Source organism: Lithobates pipiens, unplaced genomic scaffold, assembly GCF_037356315.1.
Source record: "Lithobates pipiens isolate NorthernLeopardFrog02 unplaced genomic scaffold, aLitPip1_a1.2 Scaffold_19, whole genome shotgun sequence".
Lineage (NCBI taxonomy): Eukaryota > Metazoa > Chordata > Amphibia > Anura > Ranidae > Lithobates > Lithobates pipiens.
In genome coordinates, this window is record NW_027507764.1 from 122,862,094 (window position 1) to 122,878,271 (window position 16,178).

The 16,178-nt window shown below is 42.9% G+C and overlaps 1 protein-coding gene across 1 annotated transcript in view; it reads right to left on the reverse strand.

Annotated features, from left to right (window-relative positions):
- LOC143996256 (solute carrier family 22 member 13-like) overlaps positions 1–10,622 on the reverse strand; it is a 30,382-nt gene extending 19,760 nt beyond the window's left edge. The window contains exons 1-2 of the mRNA XM_077491222.1: positions 10,236–10,622; positions 7,752–7,855 (exon numbers count right to left, since the gene is read on the reverse strand). Coding sequence (XP_077347348.1) covers positions 7,752–7,855; positions 10,236–10,610 — 479 coding nt within the window. The 5' untranslated portion in view covers positions 10,611–10,622. The remainder of the gene's footprint in view (positions 1–7,751; positions 7,856–10,235) is intronic.
- Positions 10,623–16,178: the final 5,556 nt, after the last annotated feature.

Here is a 16,178-nt window from a genome sequence, read left to right on the forward strand (position 1 = left end):
GCCCACTTGGCAGTGTGTATGTGCATAGAGTCCAGCAGCGTATGGTGGATCCGTTCCATAAGACGGATAGACTCCATCCGTCGAATTACCTGAGACCAGGGAACCGAGGGTGAGCGCCAATGTAACGCCACCGCCCAATGAATGGCACTAAACAGGGTATTAATTAATCTCTGGGAGGATCGGGTAGTCCCCGGGAGTGAGGCAAAAAGTAGACAGTGTGCAGCTGTCAATTCAGTGTTAACCCCCATGATGGTGGCAACCAAGGTCGAGGCTCGATCCCAGACAGGTTGAAGTAGGGGACAGCTCCAGAATGTATGGAGCAGTGTGCCAGGCTCAGGGCAGCCCCTAAAGCACCCGCCAGAGACCGAAGGATAAAACTTATGTACCCTCTCCGGGGTGAGGTACCATCGTGTGTGTAGTTTCACTACGGTGTCCTTGATTGCCATGGAACGGGAACATCTATGCATATTCCGGAGCATGTCCTGCCAATCCTCTTGGGAGAATTCGGCGGACAGGTCCGCTTCCCACAATCCCATGGCTCTAGATTTCTCAGGTAACTGAGCTTCTATTAGGTGTTTATATATAGTAGAAATAGTGCCTCTGTCTCTGGAGTGTCGATAGCATAGAGATTCAAATTGCATATTAGAGGGGTCACTAGCTACACTATAGTGTGTTTGAAAAAAATGGCGAATTTGTAGATATTTAAAGAACTCCCCCCTCGGAATCTCGTAACTCCTCTGGAGCTGCAAGAAGGATGTAAAGCGTGGACTATCATTGCAGAGAGCTCGGAGGGTGACCAGCGACTTCCGAATCCACCAGCTAAAAGAGCCGGGGGACTCAAATGCCAGGGGAAATCTCTTATCCCCTAGAAAGGAGGCTAACCGGGGTCTGCTTGGGAGTAATCTAAATTTAGAGTGATATAGTGACCACAGATAAAGGGAGCGGCTGACTATAGTGTTTAGGGGGGCTAGGACCCCTGGTCTCATCTCCCCCTGCCACAGGATACCCGGGAGAAAATACGGGCGTATGGACTGGGTTTCAAAAATCAGCCATGGCACCCCAAGATTGGGGGCGTGCCAATGAGCCATTTGGGCCAACCTCGCTGCCAGGTAATATAACCAAATATCCGGTAAACCCAGACCACCCTGGGGCAGGGGTCGATGCAATAGAAGTTTCCCGAACCTGGGTCTCTTATTCTGCCATATAAAAGCATTAATGTCACGTTGCAACAACGTGAGAGCTCGGCGTGGGACATACAAGGGGAGGGCTCTAAAAAAATAAAGTAATTTGGGCAGGATAGACATTTTAACCGCAACCACCCTCCCCATCAAGGGGATATGATAAGTGGACCACAGTTTCAGCCATCTCCTAACTGCCGAGAAGGCCACAGGAAAATTAGCATTATAGGTGTCCGATAGAGTGGTGGCAAGGTGAATCCCGAGATAATTTAATGTTTGTTTAGATACTAGGAGACCAAATGTGTTTTGGAGATGTGAGATCTCGAGGGGGGTGAAATTAACAGGGAGGGCCGAACATTTAGTTAGGTTCACTGCCAACCCTGAAATTTTCTGAAAGGAATTGAGGTTTTCAATAAGGTTGGGTAATGAAATTAAAGGATTGGGTAAGAACAGTAGGACATCATCCGCATATAGACTAAGCTTGTATTCCCCCTCTCACCTTCAAGTACCCACCTATATTCGGGTTAGCAATAAGTGCCCTGGCCAGGGGTTCCAAGGCCAGGGCAAATATTAATGGGGACAGTGGACAACCCTGCCTGGTGCCCCTGCCCAAGGGGAACAGCTCAGAGGAACAACCCGGGATTTTCACTCTAGATTGAGGGTTCTGATATAAAGCTTTAAATCCGTGTACAAAAGCTCCCGTAAACCCAAACCTAGAGAAAACTCTGTCAATGTAGGGCCATAAAACACTATCAAATGCTTTATGTATATCCAGTCCCAGGATCAGGACTTTCTTGGAGTAAAGGTTGGCGTCCTGTATAACATTCAAGGCCAATCTAATGTTGTCCGTGATTTGCCTGTGTGGTATAAATCCCGTTTGTTCAGGACCGACTAGGGTACCAATAATAGGGGCCAGTCTGTTTGCTAATAATTTACCTAAAATTTTGACATCGTTATTTAATACTGAAATGGGCCTATAATTTTGGGGCATGGTGTGATCCTTATTCGGTTTGTGGATTAACGTCATATTGGCGTGAAGCATTTCATCCGGGAGAGTATGACCTTGTAAAATCTGGTTAAAAAGTTTTGTCAATTTGGGGGCCAGGATTTGGGAAAATTTTTTGTAATATATTGAAGTGTATCCATCCGGGCCAGGGGCCGTGGAGGCTTTAAGGGATTTCATAGTGGCTATAACCTCTTGTTCGGAGAAGGGGGCATTCAGGGCTTGAAGTTGTGAGTCCGACAGGGATGGAAGGCTCACAGAATCTAACCACTGGTCCGTATCTGGGGAGACAGGTTGGGAAGGAGGTGATAACAACTTCTGGTAAAATGTTTTGAAAACCTGAAGTACTTCTGTGGGGTGAGTGACTATGTGACCTGAATCATTTCTTAATTTATAAACATGGGGAGGCTGTAGGGACTGATGAAGTTTGCGAGAGAACATACTGGAGGCTGTATTACTATGCAAAAGAAATTTAGCCTTAGACCAACGCAATGCCTTCTCAGCATGATCCGATAGGATCGTGTCTAACTCGGCCCTCTTTTGGTTGATTAACTGCATGGTGTCTAGCGAATGGGAAACAGAATGGGATTGATATAATTGCTGTAACTCACGGGTAAGGGAACGGATCTGCTCACCTCTCTGTCGTTTTTTGGTGACTGCGATTTCAATCAGGTGGCCCCGAAGGACTGCTTTATGAGCCGTCCAGAGTGTTTGAGGGGAAATATCCCCTGTATCATTAATTTGGAAGTAATCCTCTAGGATGCCCACAACGCGAGTGTAAATCTCCGGGTCCGTCAATAATGAGTCATTAAGCCTCCAAGAGGCCGTATTAGGGGAAAGGCCAATGTGGGAGGTGTGAAATGAAACCACCTGGTGATCAGACCAGGGGCACGGATGTATAGATGCGAGAGCCGAGTTAGCCAGCAATATAGGGGAAGTGTATATATAATCTAATCTAGCATAGCTATCGTGGGGGTGAGAATAATGGGTATATTCTCTTGTGCCAATATTCAGTGCCCTCCATGAATCAATAAGTTGTAATCTATCCAACGATCGACTAAGTAACTTCGGAAAGGCCTTAGCACAGTGAGTTGGTTTACTGCGGTCTAACGAGGGGTTGGCCACCAAATTAAAATCCCCCCCCACAATCAAATGAGGGGAGATATACCTGTCTAAAATTCGTAGGAATTGTTGATAAAAAGTACCTTGTGCAGAGTTTGGAGCGTATAAATTAGCTACAGTCACCGCCTTACCCTGTATCAACCCTTGCAGCACAATGAACCTACTATTTGGGTCCTTATATACATGGGAAGGTTCAAACTGTAAAGTATTGCGGATAAAGATCGCAACTCCCCTGGCCCTGGACTCAAAGGTGGTGTAGTAGTGCAATTTATACGACTTGTCAAAAAATTTAGGACAAGACGTAGAGGAGAAGTGGGTCTCCTGTAAAAGTATTATGTCTGCTCCCATACGCTTATATTGGCGGAAAGCCTTCCTTCTCTTTTGGGGTGAGTTGAAGCCCCTCACATTGTGTGAGATAATCTGGAGACCCATGTTATGAGGTGCATAGGCACGCTATTCTATAGACCCTACCAATGAGGCGTTGTACCCCATGCCAGAGTCCAGTACCAAGGAAGCCACTCTTACACACATTATGAAAAAGCATTGACAGAAGGCGGTTAGGGCCAACTGTCCACCGATTAGAGAAGTCTAAAATAGAAAACGAAGCCATCCATATATCAGGGCAAGTATTACGGTCAGCATAACCTAAAAACAAATAAACTGAAACATAAACAAAATAACTGTGGGGTCTGGGTGGAAAATCCAGCCAGACCAATAGAGTGTACACCTGGGGCCCTAAGGCCCCTACATCCACCTGTTCCATTCACTCCCCGCCAGCCAACAGTCCAAACAGGGAGTGGAGGACCAGTGTGGAGGGGGGAGAACCACAACACCAAGAAAAAAGGAAGAGAAAAAAAATATCCAGTGAGGGAACAGGGAAACAGAAAAAAAAAAGCACAGCAACCGTCTCCGGGGACAGGGAGACACCAGAGTTACTTAGCAAATATATCCGAACAGCTTGCACAAATGCAGGGGAGAGGGGGAGGGATTCAAAGTATCCAGGTAAGTCGACTGAAGGAACCCGGCCATAGGTTCAGCCTAAGCTTTTCAAATACCGCACTGTGCATATTATGCTCTGTTCTAGAGCCTGTAATGAGTGATCTCTGAGCAGAAGGTTGTCCAGATCCCTTGGGCCCTTAAAAGACCCAGTACTGGTGCTAGGGCCTTTGTGAACACCTGGGGAGCTGTGGAAAGCCCAGAAGGGTAGAGCCACAAACTGAAAATGACATTCCTCTACTGCAAAACGTAGGAACCTCTAATGAGGATGAAAGATAGGTACGTGTAAATACACATCTTTTGTATCGATGGAGGCTTGAAAGTCTCCCCTCTGGAGTGAGGCTACTACTGACTGAGCGGACAGACTCCATCTGAAAGGACTGTATCAGTAGATACTTGTTCAGGGATCTTGGGTCCAAAATGGGCCTTGTGTCCACGTTTGGTTTCTGAACCGTTAACAGGTTTGAGTAAAACCCTGTGCCCCTTTCGGATGCTGGAACCTCTACAATCACTCCTTGATGCACTAGATGATGTAGTGCCTGAAGCAATACGTTTCTTTTTGGAGGATCTGAGGGAACACTGGATCTTAAAAACCTCTAAGGGGGAACCCCCCGCAACTCCAGCTTGTAACCGCAAGATAGAATTGAGGTGACCCAACGGTCCTGAATTATTGTTTTCCAAATGTCCGCAAAATGCAGCAGCCTTTCCCCGACTCGATGGAGTGGGGGCATCCCCTCAAAAGGGGGGCTTGGTGCTGGGTTTAGAAGAATTTTGGACCCAGGGCTTCTTCTGGCCCTGCGGCTTGACAAGAGAGCCAAACGATAAACCCGCTGTATTGAATCCTTTAAGGCGTCAATAGCAAATCACAGCACTTGAGAAATATCTGTCTTACTTGCAGGCAGATCATCCACCTGGTTAGGCTGGCCTGATCCTTTATGCACTGGCAGATACCAATTGCTGCAATAGCTGGCTGAATAGCTGAACAAAGAAAAGGAAGCCTTTAATAATAACTCCAATTTCTCGTCAACAGGGTCTTTCAAACCCTGTGCGTTAGCTACCGGACAGGTTTAAGTTCTTGTTTAAGGGAGAGACTGCTGCATCTACTGCTGGTATGCCCCATTTTTTAAACAAATTTTTCAGCCATGGGATATAAAAGGGAAAACCTTTTAGGGGGAACAAAAATCCTGTCAGGATGTTCCAAATCCATATACACCGCCGGTTCCAACAGGGGGTGTAGGGGGAAATCCAGTGCGGCCTGAAGAGGCCTCAGGGATCCCAAAGAGGACCAGGGGGGTTCAGTCACCTCTGCAAGAGGCAACTTAAAGGCACAACAAACTATTTTGGTCAGAGTCAGGATCAAAAGCATCTGCGACTGAGAGGTAGACATCAACTGGATATCTTCTTGTTCAGATTGCTTGGAAGCAGACTCATATGCCAGGCAATCCACAGAGTCCTGATCTTTAAGCTCTTCCCCATCCTCAACCCATTCCTGCTCCAGACTAGGAGACTCCAGGGAGAGGGAACTATCGTGCTTCCTGCCACCCTGCGGGATGGAGGCAATCATGTCAGCAATCCTGTGCTCTAGCCCGGCTAGGGCTGAGGATAGTTCATCCTTGGTGATTAAGGGTAAAGCAACAGCGTTGACTATAGGCACCATACCAGATAGGCGCAGTGGTTCAGATTGCCCGGAAGCCTCTTGTCTTTCATGGGTTACAACACTAGGGATATAACTAGGTTCATCAGGAACTACTGACGACATCAGTGTGCCCTTCCCTTTAGTGTTAGTCTCGCTCCTCTTTTTTGAAGACATTTAGCAGCCACAAAAGAAGAGTACTTGGGTGTAGTAAGCAAAGCACTAAAAAGCACTAAAAACTGCATAGGTGTGAATCCAGTCTAATAGGGCTCGCCAAGCCCCTATGTAACAATCCTGCTAAGCACCTTTAGCCTGCCAAGCAACACTTGGTGAATCACGTGACCCGGGTAAGGAAAAATTAACTGCTGAAGGTGCCTGGTCAGAGCCTTCTCTGTGTCCCTCCCACCGCATGCTTGGCCTACACAGCTTAAATAACCTGGGTGTGTGCCAGAATGTTCTGTGCATGCGTACGCACATGCGTGCGTAGTCCCAGCAAATGGGCATGTCTGTATTCACATATGTTGCAAATCCTCGTGCTTGCAGATAAAGGCTACTGCGCATGTGCGGTGAAGCCCCGTGCGTCATGGCCTCCAAACAAACTCCTAAGTCCAGCGGTGCTTTTGAGAATGCACGTGCACCCCAGCTGACAAACAACTGCTGAGCACAGCAGCATTTGTGCACAATCATACAGGTAAAAAACAGCCAGACAAAAGCAAAAAAGTTACACTTTGCAAAGACCCACAGGTAGCTCAAGACTCCCCCGTCTGGTCACTGCACACAGGTGTCCAGCCTCTAGCTAGCTTGACTGATTGTTACAATCACTGGGACACCCCACAATAATAAGTAAAGGGGTTTCACTTACCCGTTCAGGCGCAGGGCAGCTTAGAAACTAAGAACCTTCACGGGGGGTTCCTGTCACTTGAGGACCTTCAAGGACAGGGTACCCTTTTCATGTTTAGGGTCCAATCCCTTGGACCTGTACAGCAACCTGTAGGAATGCCTTAGCACTGTGGTGTCCAGGATTCCCCTTCGCAGTGGGAGGGGTTATATAGTGGATCACTTCCTGTCTGAAGACCTTTGGTCTACCAGTGTCAATTCACCTGGAGATGGAGTATAACCCAGTAGGTAATGAATATTAGCCAGACTGTGTCCCATGACGTATGAAAAAGAAATATTGTTTTTTTTGTAATTGTCCATCTTCTTGTTTATAGTGCAAAAAATAAAAACTGTGCGGGTGATCAAATAACACCAAAAGAAAGCTCTATTTTTTGGTAATAAAATTACAAATTTGTGTACAGCGTCGTATGACACAATTGTCAGTTAAAATAATGCAGTGCCGTATCTCAAAAATTGGCCTGATCATGAAGGGGGTAGGGGTAAATCTTCCAGAGGTCAAGTGGGTAAGGGCTCTCTCAGACAGCAGTAAAAATTGGTGGCTGATCTGCGTTTTTTCTCGCCCATTAAGTTCAATGGGGCCATGCCACAACCTCGTGCAATGCATACAATTGTGGTGAGGTTGTGCGGCATTACGGGGTTAAATCAGACAATAAGAAGGCAATATATAACACCTCCTCACCACCTCAGAAATGCTATCTGCTTTAGAGAGAAACACGCTGCACTGCAAGTAGTATGAAAAAGCCATATAAAAAAATAAAAATAAATGCAATCAAATCCTTGACTGTTTATGCAGCTTGACTGTTATAGTTATTAAAACGAAGGGTTCATTTGGATTTGAACTCATCACATTATTTAGATTCTTAAAGAAGCAATTAAATTTTCTCTATTGATCATTAAAACAGAGATAAAGAAGTTTTCTTACCAATCCCCTAACGGTCCAAAAATGATGGATCCTATCAGGAGCCCCGCCATATAAACAGACTGTGAAATATCCGTTAATTCTTTTCTGTGGCAGACAAGATCAAACTAAATAAGAAGATATTGTTTAATTACTTTATGTACTTTATGTTTGTACTATATCATTTGCATTTAATAATAAAAATTCATGTTTACTAAAGTACTTTTAGCATACAAGAGAAGAGGGAGCAGTCCACTGCTCAGTTTTGAGTGTTTAACTCTAAATTGTCTTTGCTTTCTGGTACTGACCAAATATACCATAAAATCTATTTTTCTTTGCATGTTGAATTCAGATTTTATTTTTTATTAGCAAAAGTGTGTCAAGTCATCAAACATGCTGAACATAATAGTGTACATTGGTATAGTAGCAGTGAGTGCAGAGGCAGGCATTGTGGAGGGGCAAGTGAAGTGGAGGAATGCAGAGGAGGTGGTGGAAGCAGGAGAGGAGGATGAGGATCAGGCTCAGTAGTGAAAACGGGGATTGATGTGCAGGCATGGTGGTGAAGTAGCATGCAAGCACAGTGATGACAAGGAGGGGTGCTGGCATGGTGGTGCTGAGGAGGGCATGCAGCTGTAGTGGTAAGCAGAGTCTCCACCAAAGAGCTGTTCCTTGGCCAGCAGCATAGGTCAGGCAAACTGGTTGGTGGTGTTTGCTATCAGACCAGAGATTACAGCATCTGTATGAGCCGCAGCAGAAGCCGGGGGCTAGGGAGGTGGTGTGATATGGCCAGAAATTAGAAGACCATGTACATTTTGCTGTATTCTTCTTTTACAATTATTATTTTTTTCTTAAAGTATAACTAAAGGCAAAACTTTTTTTCCAGTTTTGGATAGAGTGGAGAGAGATGCTGTCTGTGCCCCCCCCCCCCCCTTTCCCATTAAGGAAATTCAACCTCTTCATTTCTTTCAATTACCATTATCATTGAAAGTGAACATAAAAGAACATTTTGGGTTGTCCTCTGTAGAGTAATAGAGGAAATCTTCCTGGGGGTCCCCAAGGAATTCCCTTAAATTGCAGGTATTTTATCTCTCTTCCTGTTTGGCTATGGGACCGGAATGAATGGAACAAACATTGGAGAGGGGCTATAACACTCCCTTACTCCATCCAAAATGTAAAAAAAAAAGGTTTTGCCTATATTTGTACGTTAAATAAACTTTTAACAAAATGCAGTATAAGTACATGTTTAATATCAAGTAAATGTTCAGTTCACTTCTAAAGAACGTGCCATAATTGGATTGCTGTGTGGTCTTTAGACACAGAACTGAGCGTGCCTACTTCAGCAGCACATTGTCCTTAGAAATTATGGTAAACACATAGCAACTATATATGCCTCCCTTGGTATTTATTTTTATTAGCCAAAATTTTATTTAAAAAAAAAGTCCAACATCATGTGTTGACATTATCTGCGTGTAACATACAGTATTTTCCGCATATTAGTGATTGCTATAGACCCATCAACTTCTGAGCAACTATTCCTTCTATTCTTGCTCTTTCAAGTTGCCATATCCTTTTTGCTCACAAGCCATGGTTGTAGGTATGAGATTGGATCTGTGGAATACATTTTGTTTTGGATGGGGCCACTTGAAGTGGATGCTTGAAAATTACTGAGGACATTTGTCTAGTTTACTGTGTACCATGAGTCTGAAACAATATCACCGGTATGGTTTACACTCTACCCATATCAATTTTGTTTGCATTTGCAGTTTCTTTGTGTTTGAAAAGAATTCGGACATACTGCCACGGAAGGTGTTCTAATTTGTAGACATTAAATTTAAAATGTTTTATACCCAAATACTTCTAGGAAGTGTTGGTTCTTCTATATATGCACCTGTATCCTGCCTTGCTGCTCATTCATGAAATGACCAACTTTGTGATGGTGGTAGCTCATGTCTTTGCACACTGGTATCCTACTTCGCTGCTCTGTCTTGGTATGTGTTCTCCCATGTAAAGGTGTCAATTCTTTATAGTAGCTGGGAAGAATTTGACGTGACTTAACTCATTGCTGGAATGTTCCTGAAAGCATTGGCCAATCGCTTGAACTGGTCCAGTATGCTATACAGAACCTCTCATGCCCTCCCTTCCAGCACAGTATTTAGCACATATGGTTTGCATTGTCGCTAAAAAAAAAAAAAAAAAAAAACACTTTGGGCTAGTCCCCAATAGGAAAGCAATTTTTGTTTTCTATGGTAACTTCATTTTTTATGCTTTTGTATGTACAGTAAAGTTCCTACCATAGAGAAGGTACATAATGTACATTTTCAGTATGTACTGTATAAATATAAGAGTAAAGAAAAATTAACGGAAACACAATATTTCTTATCTACTGATTAATAGCATTAATTACTAGTATTATTAGTGCAAATACAACTTTTTATGAAATAAGGATGTCATTTTTTTTAATGATGACTAGGTAAGAGTTATTTAGATTAAACATATATTTTACCAGACCTCGGTAACCAGCGTTGACTTCTGATGTGACGTATCGTATATCCATCCATCCTGGCAGACTTCTGTGCTGTTCAGCCCATACCCTTCAATAGATTCAATATCCCAGTCCACTGGAGTATACATGATGCATTGCTCGTAGCTGCCCTCTTTATTACGAGGGATTGTTAAATTCAACTGATGTTCCTCAGTTACATTTGGATCTTTTCCTAAGATCCAGCTGGTATTACAATGATGAGGCACTGATATTCCCATAAACACTTGTCCAAACATGTGGAAGGTATTAAAGAAACTGAGGAAACACAGCATAACCACCAATAATTTCTGAAATCGACCATATTCCCCAACATTTTTAAGGATTTCCCCAAACTCTGTCATTGTTAGAGTCTAACAGAATATGAAGCAGCCGGGCAGATATTAATATTTAATCCTAGTCAATAAGTTACCTTAATAAAGGCAAAGTCTCACTTTTAGTTGCAGTTACTGTTTGCCTAATCATTTGAAAAAAGCAAAACAAACAAAAAAAAAACCTAAAGTATAATGTTAGCTAATGTAAATGATCACCCAAGGGTCATATATATCACACTGGTCATGACCAGGCCATGTACCCTAGGTTCCCCTTTGGCAGTGAATGTTTTACAGCTACCTTTACACACTTACAAGTGGTAATTAGCATTGTTCTTTTACACATATTATAGATATATACAGCTTTCCTACACGGCAAAAAAAAAAACATGTACTGTAAGTGAGGCAGCTCTTTAAGAGTAGGGTTAGGAACCGTAGTATAGACAAACCGGGTAAGTAAAAAATTGTACCTTGGGAAAATTAAAATGAATTTATAGTGTGTTCTGGCGAGGGGAGCCCACCTGTCAGAACACAAAGACATAGCATGGGAGATCACTGCACCAACATTGCCTGTGTTAGTACATCGATCTGTCAGTTTTTTTTTTTTGCTCAGTCCGCTGGTTTGAACGAAAAAAAAAAAACTGAGGGCGTGTACCCAGCTTTCCAGGATTGGACATGCGAACACTCATGTTTGCATCTGTGATTGTTTGTAAGTTGAATGTTTGTATGTATGATTAGCTGTATAAAATGGGCTTGACATTATATAATGTATGAAATTTCCTCCCCACTGTCCAACAACTGCTCCACACTGTCCAACAACTGCTCCATCATGTAGCCTGTTTATTAAGTTATACCAATTAAGATTAAAGTGATTGAAAAGTGTGTATATGCACTTTGTGTATATATATATATATATATATATATATATATATATATATACACACATACAGTTGTGCTCATAAGTTTACATACCCTGGCAGAATTTATGATTTCTTGGGCATTTTTCAGAGAATATGAATGATAACACAAAAATATTTCTTTCACTCATGGCTAGTGTTTGGCTGAAACCATTTATTATCAATCAAATTTCTTTACTCTTTTTGTATCATAATGGCAACAGAAACTACCCAAATGACCCTGATCAAAAGTTTACTTACCCCAGTTCCTCATATCGTGTATTGCCCCCTTTAACATCAATGACAGCTTGAAGTCTTTTGTGGTATTTGAGGATGAGGCTCTTCATCTTCTCCAATGGTAAAGCTGCCCATTCCTCTTGGAAAAAAGCCTCCAGTTCCTGTAAATTCTTGGGCTGTCTTGCATGAACTGCACGGTTGAGATCTCCCCAGAGTGGCCAATGATATTGAGGTCTGGAGACTGAGATGACCACTCCAGAACCTCCACTTTATTCAGCTGTAGCCAATGACAGGTCGACTTGGACTTGTGTTTTGGATCGTTGTCATGTTGGAATGTCCAAGTACGTTCCCCTGCGCAGCTTCCTGGCTGATGAACGCAAATATTCCTCCAGTATTTTTTTTATAACATACTGCATTCATCTTGCCAACAATTTTGACCAAATTTCCTGTGCCTTTGTAGCTCACGCATCCTCAAAACATCATCGATCCATCTCCGTACTTTTCATTATAGGACTTGTTGACTTCTCTCCAAATGTAGCGTTTAAGGTTGTGGCCAAAAAGGAAAATTTTGGTCTCATCACTTCAAATGACTTTGTGACAGAAGTTTGAGGCTTGTCTCTGTGCTGTTTGGCATATTGTAAGAGGGATACTTTGTGGCATTTGCGTAGTAATGGCTTTCTTCTGGCGACTCTTCTTGATTAGAGTTTGAACACTGCTGATTGCATTCTCAGTTCCTTGGATATCTTTTTATATCCCTTTCCTGTTTTATACAGTTCAACTACCTTTTCCCGCAGATCCTTTGACAATTCTTTTGCTTTCCCCATGACTCAGAATCCAGAACGTCAGTGCAGCACTGGAAGAAAGATGCAAGGGCCTGTCAGGAATCCAGAAACTCATTTACTTTTTATACACACACACTAATTACAAGAAAACAGACCACAGGCGAGGATGGTTACCTTTAATAGCCACTTAAACCCCTTTGTTATTAGGCCAACATCACCAGAGTATGTAAACTTTTGATGAGAGTCATTTGAGTAGTTTCTGTACCATTATGATTTAAAAAGAGTAAACAAAGTTGATTGATAACAAATGGCTTCAGCCAAACACTAAACATGAGTGAAAGAAATGTTTTTTGTGTTATTAATATTCTCTGAAAAATGGGCAAGAAATCAAATTATGCCAGAGTACAATTGTATGTATATATGTATATATATATATATATATATATATATATATATATATATATATGTATATATATATATATATATATATATATATATATACACACACACACATATATATATATACACACACACATATATATATATATACATATATATACATATATATACACACACACAGTGGGGAGAACAAGTATTTGATACATTGCCGATTTTGCAGGTTTTCCTACTTACAAAACATGGAGTGGTCTGTAATTTTTATCATAGGTACTCTTCAACTATGAGAGACGGAATCTGAAGCAAAAATCCAGAAAATCATATAGTATGATTTTTAAGCAATTCATTTGCATTTTATTGGATGACATAAGTATTTGATACATCAGAAAAGAAGAACATAATATTTGGTACAGAAAGCTTTGACCTACTCCAGATCCTTCAGGTATCGGGGCTGTCAGTGGGCAATACAGACTTTCAGCTCCCTCCAAAGATTTTCTATTGGGTTCAGGTCTGGAGACTGGCTAGGCCACTCCAGGACCTTCAGATGCTTCTTATGAAACCACTCCTTAGTTGCCCAGGCTGTGTGTTTCAGGTCGTTGTCATGCTGGAAGACCCAGCCACGACCCATCTCCAATGCTCTTACTGAGGGAAGGAGGTTGTTGGCCAAGATCTCGCAATACATGGCCCCATCCACCCCCCTTAATACCGTGCAGTCATCCTGTCCCTTTTGCAGAAAAGCAGACCCAAAGAATGATGGTTCAACATCCATGCTTCATGGTTGGGATGGTGTTCTTGGGGTTGTACTTATCCTTCTTCCTCCAAACACGGCGAGTGGAGTTTAGACCAAAAAGCCTCCTCTGGATCATTCAGATGGTCATTGGCAAACTTCAGACGGGCCTGGACATGCGCTGGCTTGAGCACGGGGACCTTGCGTGGACTGCAGGATTTTAATCCATGACAGCGTACAGAGTTACTAATGGTTTTCTTTGAGACTGTGGTCCCAGCTCTCTTCAGGTCATTGACCAGGTCCTGCCGTGTGGTTCTGGGCTGCTCCCTCACCTTCCTCATGATCATTGATGCCCCACGAGGTGAGATCTTGAAATTCTTAAATTTTTAATAATTGCACCAACAGTTGTTGCCTTCTCACCAAGCCGCTTGCCTATTGTCATGTAGCCCATTCCAGCCTTGCGCAGGTCTACAGATTCATCCCTGATGTCCTTACACAGCTCTCTGGTCTTGGCCATTGTGGAGAGGTTGGAGTTTGTTTGAGTGTGTGGACAGGTGTCTTTCATACAGGTTAACGAGTTCAAATAGGTGCAGTTAATACAGGTAATGAGTGGAGAACAGGAGGGCTTGTTAAAGAAAAAATAACAGGTCTGTGCTGGAATTCTTACTGGTTGGTAGGTGATTAAATACTTATGGTCATGCAATAAAATGCAAATACATTTTTTTTTTAAATCATACAATATTATTTTCTGGATTTTTGTTTGATTCCGTCTCTCACAGTTGAAGAGTACCTATGATAACATTTACAGACCTCTACATGCTTTGTAAGTAGGAAAACCTGCAAAATCAACAGTGTATCAAATACTTGTTCTCCCTGATATATTATATATATATATATATATATATATATATATATATATATATATATATATATATATATATATATATTATATACACATACACTTTTTTTTTTTTAACAACAAACATGTTATACTTGCTTGCTCATGGCCATGTTCTTCCTCTTTTCGGTGTGTCACTATAGGAAGCCATTTCCTATGGTGGCACACCTGTGGGCTCGATACTGAGCCGCTCTGCCTGCATCCATAGACACAGACAGAATAGCTCGGTCCCACCCCCTCACGGGATTTGACTGGCAGTAACAGAAGCCAATGCACTCGGAGACAAGGAAGTGAGAGGAGTGAGCCACTACAGAGAGGCACAGTGCTGGATCGAGTGAGGGCTCAGGTAAATATAAGTGGGAGGGGGGCCTAAATATTTTTTACCTTAATGCAAGGAATGCATTAAGGTAAAATATAGTTAGGCTTTAGAACCTACTTGTAGAAGGCATTAAAAAAATCTGTACTGGGAGCTATGAAGGCTGCCATTGCAAACATATCCATTTTTTGCTGTCTTTCACATACAGAAAGGGCTGATTCCTACAGGCATCTAAAACACCGCATTTACATGTGTACAATTTTCTACACATCTAAACACAGCATCGAAGGAATCAATAGGGCCTGTGTCTACAAATAGAATGGTGCACTGCATGCAGAAACACACCGGAAAAAAAAATAGGACACAGCTGTGTCCAAGGCCATACATATGAGCAGATTTTAGACGTGTACACGGCAGTGACGGCTCAAAATTCTTTTTTTGGGGGGGACAAACAAACTGAAAAATTCTGAAAAACACTGAAAAAAACATAAATTTAAGCCTCACTGCCCATCATATGCAGCCTCTGTGCCCATTGTATGCAGCCATTGTGCTCATCGTACGCAGCCTCTGGGCCCACCATATGAAGTTTCTGTGCCCATCATATGCAGCCATTGTGCCCATCGTATGCAGCCTCTGTGCCCACCATATGCAGCCATTGTGACCCCCCCCTCCAGATGGTACTTACCCCATCCGGGTGACGGCGGCGAGCTGTGGGGTGGGCAGGTGATGGCTCCTGCATCCTCCATGGTTCCCATGCGTCTCCTCCTCTGTTCCACTAGGCATCCAATAGGGATGTTTGTGCCTTCAGCCAATAAAGTGATGGGTATTAGACCCGTACTCCCTGATTGGCTGAGAGGCAGTTCAGTGTTAGCAAAGCAAATAATATGCTCTGCGCCACGAGTCCACCTTTTTTGAAGCCTATTAGAGCCTATGGCTCTAATTGGGTGCTTCAGAAATCCCCCCCCCCCCCCCCCGGCACTGTAATTCAGGCGCCTGGCTTCCAAAAAGGGGCTGGACGCCTGAGTAGGAGGTGGCAGCGGTGGCCATGGATAGATTTATGCAATGCATGAATCTATCCATTTTACATATAGGGGCTAGCTGGAGAGAGGGGGCAGTGCCCGTGCGGACCGCCATAAGGTGTCAAAGCATGAGTACTTTAGGTGCGTATTTTATGTAGGATCTTCTGTTGCCAGCATTAACCTGCATTCTGTGTAGAAGATATGCATATGCGCATGCGAATAAAGCCAAAGCCTGATGTAAAAAAATGTTACCACAAATGCAGCGTACACATGATCGGATTGTCCGGCGGACCAGCATTAACCTGCATTCTGTGTAGAAGATATGCATAT